The 21,738-nt window shown below is 49.0% G+C and overlaps 5 protein-coding genes across 5 annotated transcripts; 1 reads left to right on the top strand and 4 right to left on the bottom strand.

Annotated features, from left to right (window-relative positions):
- Nucleotides 1-1,926: 1,926 nt before the first annotated feature.
- On the bottom strand, nucleotides 1,927-4,979 carry VFPPC_18486 (RNase H domain-containing protein; the record flags this gene model as incomplete). The annotated part of the gene is made up of 4 exons (XM_022430087.1): nucleotides 1,927-2,622; nucleotides 2,807-3,160; nucleotides 3,212-4,375; nucleotides 4,602-4,979. 4 exons carry the CDS (start codon nucleotides 4,977-4,979, stop codon nucleotides 1,927-1,929), a joined length of 2,592 nt encoding a protein of 863 aa, XP_022284904.1.
- A 1,164-nt stretch (nucleotides 4,980-6,143) lies between these two features.
- Nucleotides 6,144-8,105, bottom strand: VFPPC_12090 (tyrosinase; the record flags this gene model as incomplete). Its single annotated transcript, XM_018290082.1, has 8 exons — nucleotides 6,144-6,317; nucleotides 6,371-6,950; nucleotides 7,001-7,155; nucleotides 7,207-7,548; nucleotides 7,596-7,643; nucleotides 7,700-7,782; nucleotides 7,837-7,913; nucleotides 7,963-8,105. The coding sequence occupies 8 exons, from the start codon at nucleotides 8,103-8,105 to the stop codon at nucleotides 6,144-6,146; spliced, it is 1,602 nt and encodes a 533-aa protein (XP_018135981.1).
- Nucleotides 8,106-10,197: 2,092 nt separating this feature from the next.
- Nucleotides 10,198-11,684, bottom strand: VFPPC_11626 (zinc finger protein; the record flags this gene model as incomplete). Its single annotated transcript, XM_022428769.1, has 5 exons — nucleotides 10,198-10,281; nucleotides 10,348-11,023; nucleotides 11,079-11,386; nucleotides 11,448-11,495; nucleotides 11,553-11,684. 5 exons carry the CDS (start codon nucleotides 11,682-11,684, stop codon nucleotides 10,198-10,200), a joined length of 1,248 nt encoding a protein of 415 aa, XP_022284538.1.
- Nucleotides 11,685-13,674: 1,990 nt separating this feature from the next.
- On the top strand, nucleotides 13,675-14,051 carry VFPPC_18485 (hypothetical protein; the record flags this gene model as incomplete). Its single annotated transcript, XM_022430086.1, has 2 exons — nucleotides 13,675-13,871; nucleotides 13,949-14,051. The coding sequence occupies 2 exons, from the start codon at nucleotides 13,675-13,677 to the stop codon at nucleotides 14,049-14,051; spliced, it is 300 nt and encodes a 99-aa protein (XP_022284903.1).
- Nucleotides 14,052-18,831: 4,780 nt separating this feature from the next.
- VFPPC_18484 (transposase) lies at nucleotides 18,832-21,708 on the bottom strand (the record flags this gene model as incomplete). The annotated part of the gene is made up of 3 exons (XM_022430085.1): nucleotides 18,832-19,719; nucleotides 19,820-20,999; nucleotides 21,569-21,708. 3 exons carry the CDS (start codon nucleotides 21,706-21,708, stop codon nucleotides 18,832-18,834), a joined length of 2,208 nt encoding a protein of 735 aa, XP_022284902.1.
- Between the last annotated feature and the right edge of the window lie 30 nt (nucleotides 21,709-21,738).

Below are 21,738 nucleotides of genomic sequence, written 5' to 3'. Positions count from 1 at the left end.
TGCATGCGACCGACACGATGGTCCATTACTGCACCACAGACTGCTTTTTGCGCAGCAGGTTTTGACGATTCAGGGGATCCAACGAGGTGATAGTCCTATCAACCAACAGAGTTAGGCGGAGTCTGGACAGAGGTATCTCTGATGATGGAGAGCTAAGATATGTATAGACGATGGTTGGGTGCTGCTTAGAAAATGAATTGAATGGTTCTGGTTGAATACTTATGCTTCGATGTCTGCGGTAGTTGGTCTCAATTCGAATAGTGTCTCGGATTTTTCCACTCGTTGCCTGCTTTCGACTGGGGGGATGGCCCGGCGAGAAAGCACACGCGCGTGGGAGAGGACGAGAGAGCATTTGAAAAGAGATAGTTACCGCAGCCATCAAAGCATTATCGCCAACGTTGCTTGCTTTCTCGCCGGGCCGATCCCCCCGGCTGAAAGCAGGCAACGTTTGAAGGGCAGGTAGATAGTCTCAGTTCTGAATGGAGTCTCTCGTCCTCTCCCAGATGTTGTCAGCTTTCTCGCCGGGCCGATCCCCCCGGCTGAAAGCAGGTAACGTTTGAAGGGGAGGTAGATAGTCTCGGTTCTGAATGGGGTCTTTCGTCCTCTCCGACACATTGCCTGCTTTCGACCGGGGGGTCGGCCCGCGAGGAAGCAGACAACGCGTGCGGAAGGGAAGGAAGACTGCCATAGATCATCGAGGGAAAGCGGAACATGGTTAAAATAATTAAATATACCACACAATGAAAACAATAAGGAAAGTTCTTCTCCAGTGCGTAGATGTCCAGAGTAGATGCCAATGTATCAGACGTGCCCCCGTCATCGTAGCTGGTGGCATATCTCTAAATTTAAACCACGGTGCGCTTACGGTGCTAGCAGGCGCCGCATAGAAGTTACGTAGATTCGAAATATTTCTGTAGACTTGAAACGCGTGTAGTTATCGTAAAAATCGGCGCCGAGAAATCAGATTTGAGAACTTTGATCTTCTTGCCGATCAATCAGATTCCTGGCGTTTTGGTGTGACAACCACGAACAGGGTATCCAATAGGCAGGCTGTGAGATAACCTCTCCCGGCGGCTAAATCCTGTGGACCATCCAACACTTAGACCCTAGATTTTCATTATGCGATCCGCGGTCTTGGAACCTCGATCCAAGAATCTGGAGCCGGATTTTCGATTTTGACAAAATTTCGGACGTTTATTCGGCAGCAGATGCTACTTTGAGGTCAGCAACCCAGACCCCAGCCTTTCTGCCCCAACAAGACTCCTCGTTCCGCTCTGGTCGCATACTGTTTGTGGCGTTTTGTCTGTATCCACCTCTGCAGCTGTTGCTTGCTTTACCACCTGACTGCGTCATCACTGGGATTATGCCCATGGCTGGAAATTGCTCCTATGCAAAAGAGCAGATAAAGCAAGAAGATCGCCAGACTAGAGGTCGAAAGCCGAGGGATGAGAGGAAGGGTCGGCGATGTGGTGTGTGCACTTCCTGCCACCATTGCTGGTAGTCTACGGCTGCCTGACCCTTAACCTGCCTCCTGCGGTAGGAGACTGAAGGAATGTGTTCTGGGATTGGAAGCTTGGCTCCTTCCTTGGCGAGAATGTCTGCCAGCTCATTTCAGTTGAAACTGTGATTCTTCAAGTGTACTTGGTCTTGATTAAGATATCTAGAGAGATCAGGTAGACCTCTTTATAGGCAAAAGCAAGCTGCCTGCAGCTTGCTTTTGTTGCGTTATAACACTCCCTTGATAATTGCTTTGGCAGCTTCAGCCTCTGTCTGGTAGCTGCAAGTGCTGTATCAGAGCTGCTGACGTTATCCCTGTTGACACTTACATACATGTAGATTGTCCCTGCCTGCGTAGGCAGCCATGCCACAGACTCTATCATGGCGCATATGCCTAATAGGCATATGCGCCATCTCGTCACCTGCCGTTCAGAAACAACTATTTCCGAAGATGTTACTGTGACCTGGGCACCATTTTACAGATATCTGGTATGGGTATCTGTCTCCTAACTTCTGGAAGGCTCTAAAGTGAGCCTGTGAGGAGTTTGGTGCTGTTGTTCCTATGCAGTCGATAACAGAGGTATTGTCCATACAGACTGTGATTGGTTCGTTGGCGGAGTTGGCAAGTACAGCGCATTGGAGGCCTTGTACAGCGCCGTGGATTTCTGCGTCAAAGACTTCTCTGCGGCCAAGTTGGCCAGAGCCCCAGTCAACGAGGCGTCCATTGTGGAAAACTGCGAATCCATACCCTGCGGTATCTCTTTCTGTCTTGGAGCCATCGCTAAAGACGACATATCCTGCGGGTTTGTCCTGGAGCCAGTGCTGGAATTTCAGCACTGCGGTTTCTTTTGGCGGTCTTTTCCCTGCAACTTCGGTCAAGATGTTATCATTAAAGCGGCGTGGGATGAGCCTTGGTCGTTCAACCTCCCCTGCGCATGCCGCCGTCCGGAGGAGTCGACTGTGCCTCTGCAGGGTTCGGCTACGTGCTGTTGGGTGGATGTTCTGGTCAACTTCATGCTGTGCTCGTCTTAGCCTTCTAGCAACCGGGTGGGCAACATCTAGCGTGGCGTATCTCAGTGCCGTGCGCGCTTGTTGTTGCCAGTGATGGATAGAAACGTATTGAAACTGAAACAGAGCTTAGTATCAGTTTCAGTCACTGAAACAGACGTCTGTTTCGGTTTCGTTTCATATGTTTCATATGTTTCAATACAGTTTACACGTATTCCTATCCTAACGGAGAAGCAGCGTATGAGTACCGCTGTTAACTGGATAAATGGCCAATCATCTAGTCACTCTGTTCCAAACTAACCTCAGCTTCACTAGCCTCTTCTCTGTGGCTGTCTTCTTGCAGCACTCCAAGGGCGTCATCCGCGTGTTGAGAGTTGCGAAACACCCCAGAAATTACCGCGCGAGCTCTGCCTGGCCTGATATGCACCCAGCTCTTAACGCACTCTGTCATTTCTACCATCTTGGCGCCTAGCCTTACGCGTTCTGGTGCAATTGTATGCCGTGTGCCCGAAAACACCCTCTCTGGACCTGCCGACATCGGTGGGATAGTGAATACTGTTACGGCCATTTGTTGCAGGTTTGGATCGAGTGCTCCGCGAGATGGTTCAAGCCACCATTCTAAAGGAGACTGAGAGCCAATTGGATGCGGATTTGCCTTTGAGGAAGAAATTAGCATACGCAGAAACAAGAACGGCAACACACTTACGTTGATGAAGTCGTCGAATTCGTCTTTGATGGAAACAAAGCCTGTTGCCTTTGCTCGAAACCGCTGAAAAGGATCTTTAATGGCTGCCAGAGCTTCTTCCGTCGTTGTTGTTACCATGGGTTTGAAGCTTTGCGTCCACATCTCTCTGGCTTGTTCAACTGCCGGCTCGATATAGGCCGTTTGATGAGACCATGCAGAGTCTAGGTATGCCCTACGAAGGGCAGGATTGAGAAGGACGGCGGCAGCATAAATTGGAGAGTCATCGGTTAGCTGGTAATACTTGTCGAACTTGAACCATGACGCCAAGATCCTAGTCGTCATCTGAGGGTTATTCTTATGCTTTTCCTTCTGTAACTTGAAATGCTCAATCAAAAAGTCCATAGACATTAGCATATCATCCAAAGAACTCTCCTCACCCTCAGTGCCTTTGGTGGCGCTCAAAAATGGCTGGAGAAACTCATCGACTTGCTGCAGCTCCTGCCAGTCTTTAAATTCCAGCCTGTCTTCACCTAATTCGCTGTGATGGTCCTCTTGCCAGCTACTGATCTCCTTTCTCTTTGACAGTGCGACTGCGACCTCAATGGCCCAAGAGTTCCAGCGTGTTTCGTTGTCCAAGGGGATAGCCCTACCAACTTTGCTGGTAAACTCCTGATATCGAGCCGTAGAAGCACGATACCAAACGTTAAGATTATGAAGCTTGCCTAGCGCGCCGTGCTTCCGCCACTCCTCTGCGAGCTTCTCTTGTGTCATTTTGCTTTGCTTTTCTGCTTCGGACAGCCCTCGAGTCTCCGTGATCGCCAATTCAATTGCGTCGTCCTCCTCATGCTGGCTTTGGCTTCGCTTTGACCTCTTTGGCGAGAAGAGAAAGCTTTGTACTGCCAGGTTGATAATATGGCCATTACAGCGTACCCTGCGCAAAACGGGATGGAAGTCGGCTATCCTCTCCGAGATATACCGTAGCATTTTATCGTTCGAGCTAGCGTTGTCCATTGTGAAGAAGCCGATTCGATTGCTAAGTTTATACTCGTCAATGACCTCGAGGAACACGCGCGCCTGCTCCTCGCCACCATGCCCTCCCTTAAACTCCCGCAGTGAGATGAGAGCGCATTCCGCCTGCCTAGTTTCTTCGTCTGCCCAATGGGCAACAATTGCCTGATATCCCTCCTGTTTTTGAAGGAGATGTCCACATATCTATCGAAAAATGGATCCAAGAGAGCGCTTTCCCAAGCTTCTTCTTCAGCTGTTCGAGGTGGTGGAGAAATGTAGCTTCGATGAGTTTTGGGACAGACTTTCGAGTCAACTTAATGATACTCTTTGACGTATAATTTACAGCCAGGATGACCGACCAGAACTCAGGCCAGTCGAGAATTGAATGAGGGAGATTCCGTACCGTGATGAGCCTCACGCAAGCCTCCTCGAGCTGACTCTGCTGAATGGCACTTTGAAGCTGCCTCTCCTGCTCAGTATCTCTTCCTTCCAGCTTTTCGGCTTGTTTGGCGAAGATGTTTTTGATCGCACTTGCAAAGGAGATCTTCTGGCGGCTGTCCGATGTCTTGCCCACGTACACATGATGCTTCCTTGCTAGATGTTCTCTAAATCGCTGGGCGTTGGGCGATAACTCTGGGTTCAGACGTCTTTTTTTGCGTGGTTTGTCATAGCCAGGTTCTGCATCACTCGATTCACTGAGTGGGGCTGACATTTCAAGGTCCGGAGGCTCTGAGATTAATCCGGCGCAGAAAGATTGATCTGAGACAAAGTTTTGCGACATTTTCAATCAGATATAGAGATGTTAAACCGGAGGGTTGGATAGTGACATTTAAATTGGTGGTTTTCCAGGCAGGTAAGACTGCGTGGCAGGCCTTGTTTAGGATTACTTGGAGCTTTGAGCGTTTGGTTTTGGTGATCGTCCTTGCACTCTTGTGTGTTGACTCGGAAGGGAAGCCAGGGAACCATGTGTCTAGTCCGTAGAGGAGCGTGGGTAGGGCTACGGCATAAACTGCTCTTCTAGCTGCTGCTGCTGACGTTCCACGTACTGTGTTGTTGACGAACCGTAACTGTGAAATAACCTTATTTGCCTTAAGTGACCATTTCTCGATGTGCGTGTTGAAAGTGAGCTTGCGATCCAGCCAGACTCCCAGCCAGCGCATTGCTTTCTGTGCCTTGACTTCCCGGTCTTGGTGGAAGACTGGTGGGGAGCTTCTGTTTTGTTTCCTGGAGAAGTGCATGACCTCTGCCTTTCATTGACCATCCCCCATTGAAATGATCATTATTTAGGGTAGGTGGCAATGAAATGATTGACAATGTGTATCAATCATTGAGTTTCATTTCAATCATTATTAATGAATGATGCGCCACTCTGGTTTAAGCGCCGGAAGCAAACAGCTACACAGATTCCTATAAGAGGACAAGCGGCGTGCTAAGGCTAGGCATGACTATATACAGCTTCGCTTCCTGATGCTTAAGTCTTAGGTGTAAATGAGTACGCCATGTCAGTTTGTTTAGAACTTGGGGGAATCAAAGTGTACGCGATTGTGGAAGACTGGAAGTCGACTTTCCAAATGTTCCTCAGATGAAAGGCGTCGACTATGTTAGAGATAGAGTGCGGTGGGCAGTCCTTGTGGTCTTTCCTCCAGATAGCTCTTGATATCGTGTGGGTTATTTGCTGTTCTAAGCCAATATGAAACTTACTACATTGAGCATGCCTTGCTTGCACAGTGATGCTTTGTTGGGTGAGCCAAATCTACAAGGTTAAAACAAATACGTAGTTCAATATCTGTAGACTCTAGAATTTTGTAGTGTACGAATGAAAAGATTCAACCGTGGTCCGGTGGTTGGTCTAGCCTCAATTTCGAGTTTGGCTGGTTCAGCGCCGAAACTCCGGGCGGCAAAGCCTGGTCCGAGGCGTCGGGCGTGGCTTGTGACAATTACAAGCTCAAAGCGGCCCTATCGATGCCCCTTCAGAACGTTCCTTCACATCAACAGTACGAAGCCTTGGTGTACCGAACTTGGATAACTCCTTATCGGATGCAGGCGGCGTGACGACTACATCCTCCAACTCAATTTTCAGGCTCGATACAGAACTAACAGCGATTCTACTTCCGTCTCCCTAGATGGAAGGTCAGCTTCTATCACCGATTGTATGAAGAGTAAGCGTGGTACCTTGGTAATATCCACTTCAATGGATGACTGGACGGACTCTACTATCGAATCGACGGACAGTGAACCAAACCCACCAGCCTGTATGGCTTCGTCGATGGTGAACCCTCCGTGCAAAATTCCGTCCCTTGGCTGCTCCATAGCAACTATGCTACCAGCCGGCATTCCTCGCAGGTATAAATTGACCTGACATGGTAGCTCTACTTGTCCTTTCTCCAGCTGAATTTGGACAAAGTAACGCGTTGTTGGGGTCTGCCCTCTCACACGCAACGAGTGAGATGCAGAACCAATTTTTTGGCCATATAGCCGGTTGATGAGGGTGTTAACAGCATCCTCACCGGAGTCGATATCTTCGTACGAGTATCCAAAGGTCTTGATGCTTGCAACCGATTTCGTAGTATGAAACGTGGTTCCGTCTTTTTGGAAGAACGGTTTGAGGGGAGAATCTGGCGTGATCTTTGTTCCTCTGGGGGTTGAGAAGCGCGACCCAGTAGTAACATACGTGTCATTGAATATTGCTGATTCAGGGTGGATGGCTTCCCAGTAAGCCCATAGCCGATCAACGTTTGCATGATGAAGCAAGCTGCGGGCACGGTTAGTCCACAATATTTCTTCGGTTACTGCGTGACATACAATAGAGGGTCAAATGCAGAGAATCTAATAGTGGCGAAATGCTGGTAACAAGCAGCATGTCTATGAATGGTACCATGAATTCCTTCGAGACTACCTCCATTGGTTACTGTGGAGGCGAATTCACCAAAATTTTTGGATTTGCTGAAGAGGTCGTACTGCCGCAACGTATTAGCCGATGTTCTGCACGCGTGAGAAAGTAGACAGACAATATTTTGCTTGTTCACCCATTGCCGGAGCAACTTGTTTGCCTCCTCTGGGTACCCGTTACCGTACTTGCATCGCTCAGTCTGGATATTGCTTAAGTTTCCCGATCTTGGCGGACGATCATCGTTGGGAAACTTATAAGTTGCCAACGGATTGCTGACATTCGTTTTTCCTCCAGGAGCTTGGACAATGACAGTCTTCGGAACAGTAGCATTCGGAACATGGGAGTCGAATCCCCAATCCCAAAATGGAAGACGCAGATTTTCCGCCGCCGCACGATACTCCTGACGGTTTGGCTCGGGATACATATCCGCAATCAGTCTCGCTTGACGGACAAGCTCTTGCTGCTGGCCAATTAGCGCGATTTTATGCTTCGTGCTCCCAGACTGACCTCAAAGAGTGCCATGTATGGTCGGTGCCAAGCAACAAATATGTTCTCCTGTTGAGGCGTTAGCTGTTGAGTTGTGCCAGTGGGAAAGGGGAGATAAGCCGGACATTGTGGGGGCAATATCCAGCCGAATCTGTGCTGTTCTCGGACCCAGCATCGTTCCACTCCTTATATGGCCAGCCGTGGATCCCTAACATCATACGTTATCAGACAACACCTAGCGAGGGACTGCCAGCGTACGAACCAGCAATTTGGAAGAATGACGTATCGTTCTGAACATCTGCATCATTCATTGCGTTCAGCGCAAGGATGAAGAGGTCCCTAGCCGGCGTCAGTTGTCGCCATATAGTGTAGCAATAGCAACACATACCATGGGGCTCCAGAATTCGAAAGTTCGTCAACGTTACGCCTCAGTGGTGTGCCTGAATTCGTCACTTCGGCTCCCGTGACTGGAACACGAGCCGCGAGGACAGATGTAACGCAGAGCGTTAACAAGGTAAGTTTGGACAGCATGCTAATTGGCGAGAAGAGTATGTGTGGACGATGATGTTTGCAATTCATTGAAGGGATGATGAGCATGTCTTTCTCGTTGAGGACCGTTGGCCATTAAGTACGGCTCTGATCCTCCCATCCTCCCCAACTCCGCTCTGAGGTTCGTATGCCACTACCCAGTGGTGCCGTACGACTTTTTGTCTGTGCTCGTGGCGTTGACAGTCCGTGCCCCATGACTGCGTCAATAGTTAGTGGAGTATGAATTAGGTGCTGGTTAGAAATATCGGCTGGAAATTCTGAGCATCACAAGCAACAGTGGTCCCAGACGACCTGGTCTTCGTATTCTGGCGGCCGCATATTCCACACAATCTAACTAATACCCTTCGTGTGCTGGCGACGTTGAAGACCAGTGTCTTTCCAGCATTGCCTTTATACGACGCGCAGCTATCATACTGGACTTCGCATTGACACCAAATATCAGAGCTGGCAGAGCTCCTTCTATTGGCCACAGTTCACTACATCCTTGAATTTAGGTCAATTGACACCGTGAAGTTGGAAGCCAGCTGCCTGTAGCTGCTATTACAATCTCATAACATTATTAATACAGCTACAGCCTGTATCGCCCAGATGACCCATATTTTGGGGAAGTCGATTTGAAGGAACCACCTGCGTTGTATTACGCATCATTTGGAGGGTTGACAAACGTGGTACAATACCTTCTTAGTCGAGGCGCCAATGTCAAGGCACAAGGTGGAAGGTATGGCACAGCGCTTAATGCCGCTTCATACAGGGGACACGAAGCCGTCGTCAAGCTGCTGCTTGACAGGGGCGCCGACATCGAGGCGAAGGATGGTGTCTACAATCGGACGCCGCTCTTGTGGGCCGCCGAGAAGGGGCACGAGGCCGTCGCCAAGCTGCTGCTTGACAGGGGCGCCAACATCAAGGCGAAGGACGGTGTCTACGATCGTACGCCGCTCTCATGGGCCGCCGCGAACGGGCATGAGGCTGTCGCCAAGCTGCTGCAATCCAAATCTCGATAGCCTCATGCAAGAATCCACGCTTCTCCCAACATGGATGGCTAAATCCCGACCTGGGCCATGCCACCCTGGCTTCAAATGAACACCACTGGCAATCACAGAAGCACATCATCTAATTTTCAATACCTTTGTCGGAGCTGGGTCGAAGGGGCCTATGTTCATTTATACTTGGCCTTACGTAACCATGCAGAGCGTGGCGACTTAAGCAGATTATTAATGCATTGGGTGAAGTCATCCAGCTGATCTTTGTAGGCGTGACATGTGTCTATGGGGACAGATAAGACCAAGTATCCTACGGTGGGTGGCATGTTCGATATAGTGTGGCTTTATTGCCGGGTGGATTCCATGTAATCCACTGCCGTTGTTGTCTTTCTCTCTCGGCATCTATCTTGACAACTTATCGTCACTTATCTTCATTGAAAGGCACACAACCCGTCTGAACTTATCAAGAGATTAATGCTTTAACTGGCTTTATTTGTAATATATTTAAGATCCACGATCAGGCGGTAGAAATATCCAACTCCATTGGCATGATTCTGTCTTTGATGTTGGGCCTCAACAACTCCTCGTCCACCCAACCGTCCTTAGCCAGTAGCCGGCCACGAAATGCAAAAGGGGTTGCCGCTTGCCACCCTTAGCACGAATATTCAGAAAAGTCAACTCCCTCGCCAGACCCAGGTAATTGGGCTCAACGTTGCAACATTTTCTTGTCAAGAATGTTCTTCCATGTTTTTCCATGCAGAGGTGGAAAAAACATCCCATAGCCATCTACGTGAGAGATTTATTTGGGACAATGGAAAGGTTGGGAAGAGTCCGAAGGGATAAATTGGAATCGATCTAAGAAAATTCAGTCCATCGCAATATCTGATGAGAAGGGTATGTATCCAAGGAGGGCGGATGACGCCTGCATGGAAATCCGCAGACTGTTGGAACCGCGACAACATTGCACAGTACAAGATCTACGATAATGACACGCTAGCAAATGGATAATCTTCACGGGTACTTCTTTTTTTTTTTTTGTTGAAGTTTGTGTAAAGATGAATTTTGCACCGTTAATTCTCTTTAAAAGTAGGGTTTTAAACTTTGGTCCCAGGGGGATGACTTTCTGCAGGGAATTTGCAGTAGGGGTACATACACATATTATCACGGATGCTAGGGCACTATGAGAGCCAAAGTTAGTACGAACCGAAGTATATTCAGCAAGAATGTATGAGGGAGGAACTTACATGATGCCCATAAATGCATTCATCAAATTTACAGTCCTGTCCATCTTTGCATAGCCACTGGCGAGCCAATAAGGCAATTGCATTAATTTCCTCACTGCTGGGCGAATAATCATGCACAAAAGGGCATCGGTTGCCCTTTGTGCAGGGTCCTCGCAAGAAGTGAACATTGCAGAGTTTTTTTGGGTCTTTCCTGCTGTCCATTGCGAGTACACGAGCCTGAATGGGCGCATCCAACTCACGAGGTCCAGGGTTCCACTCGACCTGCTCAGAAGGACTATCAAGGTTGTGTCGCTTAGAAACCCGAGAAGCGATGGGCTTTGGAGTTGCTAGAAATGAAATTTCACGCGGAGGACTGCCACTTTTGGCTGCGTCCGCATATGATGATGAACAACTGGGCTTGTTGACTGGTGCAATGCTGGTCTCAGGGATGGCAGGTTGAAGGCCTGTGGCCCATGATCTACGACGTGAATCATATGGATTTTTCTCAGATAGGTATGTGTCCCCACAGAAGAGTTGTTTTCCAAGGTCGAGGCTGGGAATGTTGGTGGCGATTAGCTCGGGAACGGTGGAGGTGCCCTCGACCATGGTCATACGACTGCGGCAGAATTCATCTTGGGAGACCTCGTTGAGGAAAGTAGCGTATGAAGGGTCATGCGAGATGCCCATGAGAATGTGTCTGCAATTATAATTTTCAAGATGAAACCTGATGTTTTATGTGATCTTTGTCAAACAAATTGTTACGTTGCCCACTACTCCGGAAATGCCACGTACCCGTGATCTGAGATGACAAACAACCCTCGCGATAGTCAACATCAACAAAGTCAAAACTAGACCCGCCTTGGGTAAATCCCAAAGCGAAGTCCCTCAAATGGGACACGTCACGGCCCAAAGTCTTGGCCAGACCGTCAATGTTTGTTACCACTTTTGCAATTACTTCGACGTCAGAATGTTCGCCGCACTGCGCGATAATAGCCCCTTGGAGAACTTTTGCAGCCATCCTGCCGCCTTCAGCGCCTTTCTTGATCCATTCATCGCGGAACTAACTTCTTTAGCACTTCTATATTTATAACTGGACTCAAGCGTATCTGGAATACTCTTACCAGCAAGCCATTTCCGTCAATCGTGACAAAGATATAGGCATTCTGACTCTGTTTCTGTTGTCTTAGTGTCTTCCCAGACCTGACTTGGAGCTCATGCGTTCATACCCGTATTGCTTCATTCTCCTTGATGAGCCACTCCGTTTGAGCTTCGCTGTTCTGTAGCTGAGCATGCAAGTTCCGGTTGTAGCTTTGACATGCCCGTAATTCGTCCATGAGCCGTTGGTTCTGGAATAACATGGCTCTTTCAAGCTTATCGCAATATGAGAGGACATCCTTCTTGGTATTAGCGCTCCAGCAGCGCATACAGGATAAGTCTAGGTTTGCGGAGGCGGAGACCTACCGCTAGTGGGGCATGCCGATCCCGAGTTATCCGCTAGCTGAACAACAGGGTACATACGAGACAAACCAAATTTAAAAAATGCGTGTTGGTACTCGAGACCCTGGGAACGCGGCGTATCTCGATTTCGCCCATAGGCTCGCTTCGATTCGTGGTGCCGACAATGGAGTTCCCTAACTGATTGCAGGTGAAGCCCAAACGGCTGAGACGCTTTGCGTAACTCCGAATCCTTCGTGGCTTACTTTAAGTCTGTGCTACGGGACTAATCAAGCCTAGCATCCGGACACCACGTGTTGTGACACTTAACATGCTACCATCTTCCGACGGCATACTTGGTAAGCCGTTACCCTTTCCTCTCGTCATGAGCACCACACACCTCTGACTATAATCGATATGCCCATACACTCCGGGCTCGGAGCCTCGCCCCTTCGTTTCAGCGGCTGTGGTTGCGTGGTTCGTGCATGGTTTCGTTCGTTGTGGCCTTTCCACCTATTCAGGTGAACTTGTCACGTTATGAGACTCATAATTAGCTACGTCACTTTATGTTATCGCACACAGGTAGACACTGTCGTAAAATCACTGTTGTTGTTCTGCTTAGACACCATTCTCTGCAGCCGTTTTTTAAATAACAAAACTTCCTTTCGTCCGAAGCATATAATTGCTTTTTCCGGCTATCTTCATCCCCCTAATAGCCGACGTTATGACAGCTAACAGTTACACCAAGTTTCCCTGTTCTATCAACAGAGGCATACTTATCAGACGGGAGGCGGTTACTTCCTTGGCGCTTTGATTGTCGGCCAGCCGGATACGCAGCGAGGGTAAGATGATTTAAATTGGGTAACCACAACCAAGAAGCTGAGCATTGATGACTTGCGAGCCTTGAGGTGGCTTCTGACCGAAAACAGGCTGCGTTGGCACAACTCAAAGTAAGGGACATGCAAAGCAGTCCGAGCCTGCTTGAAGCAGTTTATCAGGAGAAAGAATTAAATAAAAGCGTTTAGAAGCAGCAAATCACCGGGTGATTGTCAAGAATTGAGCAGGCCGCGAAGGGATAGGAGGACACAATATGGAAATGCGGTCATTTGTCGGTAAGTAGAGTAGTCATCATGTTGTCCTGTAAGGTTATATCAGTAGATTGTGTTGAGATAACCTTGCGTTGGCCAATTGTCTAGAATCCAAAATCCTCCAATGCTGCTGAAATTTATGTCCCAGTACTTTGTCACTGTGCTCAATCCCTCAATGATCACTACAGAATTGAACCACACTCCTGTCTCCTTGCAGCCTCTCATCTAGCTCCTCAACCTTCAACACATAAGCCAACCTAAAACGTTCCAACGTCGTCAAGGACTCTGTCAGGGTTGAAACGTAATAATTCAAGGACTTCAAGTCAGCATCTAATTCCGCCGTCCTAGGTCTAGCAAACTGCGCAGCCGCTCTCTTTATCTCCATTTCCGCCAAAAACCGAGTAGTTTTGGCCATTTCCCTATCAAGCTCACCAATACCAAAAATAATCCTGTCTTTTTCTCTGACGTTCTCTGCCATGCGCTTTTCAGCCCGGGCAATAAGTAAGCTGAAGTCTGCCATGTTGCAAAACGGATTGCATTTTCCGATTTAGGTGCTCAAATACGAACGACGCGCCGCCTTTGAACGGGTGCGGTGACGACGCCAGTTGGTTCGTCGTTATCCGCAATGCCGTGCGTGGCATGACCACCAGGCAGGGACTTTTTGTAAGTGAACGGTCGATTCAACTTTACCCGTAGACGACCGTTATGGATACACGTCCCTGGGAGTGTGTTTCATACGTTTGAACGATTCCATTCGATGCAAAACATTAGCACAAGTTTACACGCTCAAGACATATATGTGCCAAGGTAGTTTGACAGAAGGGTTATGAAACAACGAATGCTGTTGTCCAGGAACTACAACCCACCGGGGTGGAGCGGTGGAACTGAAGCGCATTATGCGAGAAGCCATCGCCAGGCAGTGGAAGGAAGGAGACAGCTGCATGACTTGCAGCACATTAGAGTCACCAACCTACCAAGTCAGATCCCGAAAGATCTGCTGTTTACAGGAAGTTCAGGCCCACTGCTCTTTTCCAGACATGTCGTAATGACACAACCTCCTATAACATATATCACCCTGATTTGGTCTGTCGTGGCAGTAGTATGCCCGATGGGAAGGCAATTTTGGAATATTGTCCTAATCCCGAGGGCTACCTGAATTACGCCATCCCTGGTCCGCTGCGGCCAATAGGAGCCATCGCTTAACCCTGTGAGTGCTTCCTAAAATGGAGAGTTGAATTTGGAAGCCAGTATGTTGGTGGCTGTTAAACTTCAAATAGTCTCATTCAGACGCAGGGTGTGATGTACTCACAGCCCACTACCTTACCTTCAGGTCCCAAGCCCTGCTTTCAGTCGCAAATCTCCAACGGAGTGCTCGTGCCACACCCCCACCATTTTCAGGAACATTACCCGGGCAGTGCGGGCACGAGTATTCAAGCGTGTAGCTATTATCTTACGCCGGGGTGCAACAGTACGAAGTAGCAAGGCGAATGGCTGGCGACAAGTTCGGGCTGTCGTGGCAAGTTTCCCCGAGTGTCTTACAACAGATAACTTCGTCGGGGGATAAAACCGCAGACCGGGGGTTGCCGTTGAAATCATGACGATGAAGAAGTTCGACATCGCTGGTCTTGAGAAGGCTTTACCGGAAGACGAAGATGGGGTAGGCATATACATTGTTTTAATCTATCTTGTCTAGAGCTAATAGGAGGTTGTTGTTTATACAATACGATAGCTACTGTTGGACGCGACTTGTGATAGTAATATGCGTTGCATTGAAGCACTTTGTGCGGTTAGAGACAAAAGTGGTTATGGGGACCTCTCAGCAGGGGCAGCAACAAATCTTCTGTTGCCGCCGGGCCTGTTTGTCTCATTCTGAAGAGCCTCCTCTCGCTTTTTGGCCTCCATCATGGCATTTCTTCATGGGCTTGGAAGACATTTGCTGGGTTAAATACCTGAGCAGGGTTAGGATCAGTGCAATGAAACAGGCAATTCGGCAATATTACCGAACCAATTACTCGCAAAGTCGGAGGATGATGGTCTAGTTCCACTCTGAAACACGTGGCAGGGCTGGCCACCTTGATTGAACGCCCCAAAACTGCGGCAGCCTCCGAGTGATCCATGCAAGCACCTGAAAGTATTGGCTGACCCTTGTATGATGGTCATGCCTGAAAGGGCAGGTGGTGTCGAGCAGGTTCCCCACATCGGTCCGCTGTCAATATTTCATGGAGCCCCAGAAGTCCACGGAATCACAACCACAAAACGCATCTTTCTCCTCCCCCCCCGTCTCCAAGGTTCCAAAGGCCATCCCCTGATTATCTTGGCATGGGATAGGCAGCCTGTTCGGAATGACGCATTTATGGCGTGATGTACGAGAGAGGGAAATGATGGTGATGCCAGACAGCTGAGGCATTGAATCTAAACATGCATCACATGCGTCAGCACAACAAGGTAGAACTGTGAACAAGGGGTCGAATCGGGATGCTCTGCGGATGTCACTAGTGGGAAAAACTCAGCCTTAAAAATGTTGACAGGTTTTGACCCACTACTAGAGTCTGCGTGTTAAGGCGAGGACTAAAACGTTAAACGATCAGTGCCGCCACTCTGTTTAAGGCAATGTGGCGTCTCCCGAGCAGAAATTGACGGGTTGTGAATATGGAGTGGCTTGGAATCAATGCATCCATGCAACTCCATATATCGGAGAGCGTGGTTGGGAGTATCTGGTAACTAACGCAACAGCGGTCTAGCAACAAAGCTGCACTGCAGACCTCACGTAGAGGCCCTTTGATTTGCTGAAGCGAAGAGTGAACTGCGATATCCCTGTACTCATGATGATCTGCCATCCGTCTCGGGACAATCCACGCCCCTGCCCGCCATGGTGCGGTAGGGTTGTCCTAATCTCAACTGTTCACCGGCACGGCCAGGCACGCAGGCATCTCAGTGTCATACTGGAGCCGTAGGTGCCGCATTAGCGTTTAATAGTTACCCTCTCGATACAACAAATGTTCCCTGAGCTAACCCTGGGCCGCCCTTGTTAGCTCCTTTTTCCTACCTGCGACACCAATAACTTGGTGATAAATGTTGTCCCTGAACTAGATGGATATCATGGCTGGGATAAGTCGTACCCCGTAGCTCCGAAGTGATTACGGACGTAAAACAATAACGACAAAGAGGGATGCGCATTTCTTTGAACAAACCACAGATATTACTTCCTGGTGCTCCCTCACCCACGGCACCAAGCTGCACTACTCAGCGTAAAAGTAAGGATTTACAACTCTTTGACAATGTTTTTGGGCTCGCCCTGATTTTGTATAATGAAACGGTGTGCAAGGCTCATTCGTTGCTAATCTTCCGCAAGGATCTCGCCAGACCGCTAAATTAACTCCGGAGAAATTAGAACGCAAACGAACTCTTGATCGAATTGCCCAGCGCGCAGCTCGACAGAGAACCAAGCAATATATAGCACGACTTGAATCCACGGTCAGAGAGCTGGAATCACAAACTGCCAGTGACCAAGCGATAAGAGAATTGACCTCGCAAAACCAAGCATTGACCGCTGAGGTTGTCTACCTTCAAACTTGTCTAACATTTAAAAATGGCATCGTGTCGTGGACGCCATTCCAAGAGTTATACCTCCAATTTCCCCGTCCTGCGGGATCGGCACTTCCTGGTCCATGGACATATCAGCAGGTCAGTGGACCTAGCAATGCGTCCGCATTTAACACAATATCACCAGCTGAGATTTCCGGTACGACAATGTTCACGGACAAGCAACGACAACACGGACATGCCGATCAGCGCACACCCCTGGAGCATTCGTTAGTGTGGTGATGGAATAGTGAACATGAAATAGCCGATGCTCCTCAGGCTCTTGAACATGTGGAGTGGGAGGGAGTACATGGTCGATGCCGGGAAAGGAGGGATTGAGTAGATGAATTACTTGCTTTGGAACACTTTGAGTCCGAGGGACTTCGCTGGAAGAAGCTGAGTATAGAGAGATTTTCACAGTTTAGCAGATATTTCGACTCATTTAGACGCCTAGCCCATCGTTTCCTTTCTTCAGACTTTCTCCTGACGGTGACTTACTGCTTCGCACAATCGATCTTTCAAAAGTTGCAGTTTATCCCTTGCATAGCAGCGACCTGATTCTAAGCACAACCAAGGTGCTTATTTCAGGGAATAACGTAGTCCACCCCCGAGTGGCCCACTTCTAACCATCGTTTGGTTACGAAGCTGGCTACGGCCGTTGTGATTGTCGTGGCTACAGCCTTAGTTCCCAGGGTTGTCGTCAATGTCGTTGTTAGCACGGCGGCGACAGGCTCAATACATCCCAGGCGACCTTTCAAGGATCTGGGTATAGCCCTTGCGTTACCATTATTCCGCATGTTTGTAATCACTGCACTGCTACACATTGGCGAGGGTTGTCACACATAGAGCCTGGCTTTGTGTCAGTTCACTGTGAAGCAGATATGCGACGTAAAATAGAAGAAGTACCAATGAATGGAAGCAGCGCCAGCCGGGGCCTCGGAGGGAGAGGTCGTTTGCCGACTGTTTTACTTCACCTAACCTACTCAGAACTTGTACCTATGCAGATCATACGGCGCGAGGATTGTTCGACCTGTTGAGTCCGAACTCTGCGTATCTTGACTTCGAATGGAACTGAGTGTATCCCTGGAATGAGTCATTTGACAAGTGGTGGACGGTTGAAGATTAATGATAGTGCCTGGACGGGAACTGGCGGACAGGTGGTCTCCATTCTGCTGTTCTTCTGGTTGAGGCGGCGATAATATAGACCGCATGCTCTCGGAATCGTGGCGCCGTAGCTGTCGGCGGCCTCGTGCCCTTAAGGCAGCAGTCAGAGCAGGAGCTGACAACTGGAAATCCGTATTTGGGCTTTGCGTTGTCAAAGTTGGGCTTGTCTGCCTCTGAGGAAGATCAGCTGCCGGTACCGACATATTTGCAGGTGAAGTATCTGTCGCTGGCTGTGGCGCATCATATCTTGGTGTGATGCTTCTCCTCAGTTGTGTTGTTTCTGCACCAGCATCTCTGGCTATGACAGCAAGATGATCAGGGAATCCACGAAAAAATGAGCGCATGAAATCTCTCTGGATGTAAATGATGCTGGGATACGGACCAATTTCGGTCTCTTTGAGCATCTCAGGCAGGAACAAATGTCGCGATATAACGTTATAAGCTCCAATGTAAGGGCGCCCACTTCTCTTTTTCACATTTGGTTCTTGAGTATTACATGGATACCCTGGCCCAATGCTCGGCAGCGTCATGGTAGCAGGCAGTTGACTCAACTTGCATTCTATTGTACGGGATGTAAATCCTAGAGCCTGCGCGTGTCGCAAAAACCTTCTTAAACATTGGTCATCAATCCCAGTACTCATTATTTCCTGTCCTTGTTCCACATTTGGCCTAGATGTAGATAATCGGGGAAAATTTCTCAGAGCTGAGATGAATATTATATCGTAATTATCGGAAATCCGTGGGGCCTGACATGTCCAATTCTTTGAAATTGTGACACATCACATCAACTGCTTGATGAAGCGCGAGCCAAAATCTTACGAGCAACCTTGTCCGCCGAGTTGTTCAGGTGCCTTTTTCACAAGCAGGGATGCTCGGCTCTATGACCTTCCGATTGCTTGTTACCTAGGTGCCTGATGTGGAAAGGAGAAGTACGAAGTGAAGAGGCAATACTTCCTTGATCAATCTCCGAAGGTGATGTCACTGGATCCCTAAAATGCCACGCACGTCGACCTTCTTGCCTGACAATCTCACTGGTCGGTAGTTCTGAAGCCGTTCATGTATTGATGTATGCGTAGCTTCGTGCACCAGGCATGCATGTCGGGCGGCTGTCGTCTCCAAGCACCTTTGGATTCGCTAGCCAGATCGCCTGGTTTGTTTGTTGTCCTTGTGCGATTGCCTCAATGGTTACATCAAGCTTCGCCACCTAGTATCGCCGATTGGCAAGCTCGGCGCCTCCCTAGCTGAATAACTCCCAACCCCCTTTGCTTCTTATCATGCAAACAGTCATATTCCGCGGCGTTTCCGGTTTGTCAAATATGAATGCATTGCAATCCAGGACTTCGTCTTGCGAGCAGTTGTCAAGGAAATCCTGCTGCTGATCAGCCAACATGCCCTCGATCGCTTCGACAAGTCCGTATAAATTGCTCATGCCGTTGAGCAGATAACTCTTGACATTGTTGTTGCTCGCCTCCGTGCCAGAAGTCACCCGAACCCCGAAATTGCGGTACTTCTTGATAAAGCAATGAGCCCATTGCGCACTTACAGGCAAGTAAGTATTGTAAAGGTACATCAGAATTATCTGCTGGTCATTGAACTCATCGCATAAACGCGCCCAGGCCTTCTCGTAATCATCTTTAGTCTGTTCGAAGACCACGAGCTTCCATAATTCAAGGACTCCGCGATAGTTGTGTGGCACAGGTGAGGTGTGGTCAGTCCGCAACGGCGGGCTGCCGTCTTTCCCTACAGCTCGCACAGCTTCCATATCTCTCGAGGTTAGTGCCGCCTGTGACCGTTCACTGTCGGAACTGTTATGTCCACAGCCGTCACCCTCCTCCTCTGCGTCCTTCCACCTTCGTTTGGCATTGAGAAGAACGTTTGAGATGACATGGTGGATGCAAATTTGCTGTTGGCTGCCGGGGAACTGGATATCTAATGCAACCTTCATCTGCTTATCATAGTCCGTGATGATCACGTCCGGTGACTGGATTTCATGCTCCACAATTAGCTGTCTGGGTCCCTCAGCGAGGAATTGGAAACCTTCCCGTCTCTCATTATCGATCAATCCGAAAGCGGCGTTGTAGACAGATTTGAGACAGGTCTGCCCCGTCACCTGGAAGAGGGGCAGCTTGAAACGATTCGTATTGTACGTGTTATCAAAGCTCATGATTTTCGGGAAATCGTTTCCACATGCGAAGACAGTATGAAAAGGTCCATATAAAGCCAACAAGGCGGTCAGGCTCTGCGTCTGACCATTTGACAATATATGGGATGCTTCTCTCATCGAAGAGCTTAATCAAGGCGGCTGTTGGGCTCAACCCGTCAAGCTTCTCGCGGCGCAAGAGCGCCCTAGCGTTATAGATGTCCTTACGCGTATAGACGGTGCCGGGGTGTTTTTCTTTGACAACGCCACGTATATCGCGGGCCCGTATGCCGACTCGCCGGCTAATAGCTTCAACCGTTGCCTTGACAGAGTCGCTTAGCCTCCGGTGAATTGGATGAGCTGAGAGACTCATACTCTGTCCATGATTGTGTTTACTGTGCTGAAGGTCGGCAAACTCCCGCAGAGTCCACATATAATTGTTCTCTTCTAACGCTTCCCCCACAACCTTCCACTTGCAACCGCATTTCCGAGAGCGCTTCTGGCGAAGCCCTGCCCCTCTGGATGGGCGCGGCTGGCCATACCGATCACACTCAAATACGTACCGGGTTTTCCGTACACTACTACCCGAGCCGTTCCGTCTGACCACTCCAAATCCGTTTTCCTTTGCAAAGTTGTTGACTTGGGACTGGAGAGCCTGTATTGATGAAGTGAGGGGACCAGGAATCGGCGGGTTGAGAATGGTGTTAGACTGACTTTGAGTACTAGAGCCTGTGTCTGAGTTGTCGTCACGTTCTTGATGTTCCTGTCGGTCTCGCCTTTGTATCAATGAGGGTGATGCACTTGGGTTCTCACAAGTAGCCCTCCGCAGATCAGATGTCCGACGATGCCTAGCCAAAGCGTTTGCCAATGAGGAGTCAAGCTTTGCTTGCTCGCGTGCGAGGTCTAGAGCAGACCGAAAGAGGGCTTTGGGTGTTATGTAAGTATTGACTTCCTCCAATTGGACTTGCTGGCGCATACGCTCTCTGTCCAGCTTATCTGGACAGGGAATCGTTGTTGTGCAGCAGCGCCGAGTACCCTTGCCGCGGAAGCAGTCGTCCAAGAATATTTGGGATTGTCTCAATTCTAAATAAGGCTCATCGATACCGCGGTTGCCATGAGGCTTGGGAAGGCTGCTGAAGAAGTTATCTGGCCATGTCGCAAAAATATTATACAAGGCATTATCGTCTCCAGCGCCGTAGTGAAGTTCGGGGTCGAATGGTGTGAGCTCCCACCTTTGGCCCTCAGGGGACGACTGGGCAGCTGTGCTGTCGTTTCACCCAGCACAGGTGAATAAAGCTATGGTTTCCTGAGAGCTCATTGTAACATGCACGATATATTGTTTGATAAAATGAAAGGGTTTGTGGCATTTTGGTCTAATTACATTGGAATATTCCGGCAGCAATGCGGTACTGCTTGCCACTTGCTGGAATGGCGTCGTCTGCCAAATTAGGAATACCAGCCACACGGCCCCCGTACGAAAGGCCCCGTACCAAAGTGGTTCGGCCCGCATAGTCATTGCCTTAGCCAAAGGGATTCATGTCATTTATCTCTGTTAGAAAGATATCCCAGCCTATTGATTAAATTACAGGTGGTTAGTCAGCTTTTCAAACTTCTGTATCTATGATTTTATGGCATCTAGCAATTACACCAAATCAGCTTTCTTCAATCAGCAGTGGCAGCCTTATCCGACAGGATGCGCCTGCCGTCGGACCAGCACTTCGGCACTATTCACAAGAATCGAAGCATACTAGTAGTGATGGAGCGGACGACATGGCGTAAATTGCTGATGGCAGCCAACATGAGGTTCGATATCTGTGACCGCCCGGCCAATTACGCGGATTTGCGTGCACACCAGGATGAAATGAGAGCAACCCCCTGCACTCCCGGATAAAACTCAACGCCGTTGGATATGAAGTACGGGGCCAATCCTTCCATTTCATCGAGTCCATACTGCGGTTCGAATCGAGCTACCATTGCGGTGTCGTACGATGTTTGTCTATGCTC

This window comes from Pochonia chlamydosporia (genome assembly GCF_001653235.2).
Source record: "Pochonia chlamydosporia 170 chromosome Unknown PCv3seq00020, whole genome shotgun sequence".
NCBI classification, from domain to species: domain Eukaryota; kingdom Fungi; phylum Ascomycota; class Sordariomycetes; order Hypocreales; family Clavicipitaceae; genus Pochonia; species Pochonia chlamydosporia.
The sequence above is the reverse complement of the archived record's forward strand: the minus strand, read 5'-3'. Positions and strand labels throughout refer to the sequence as shown.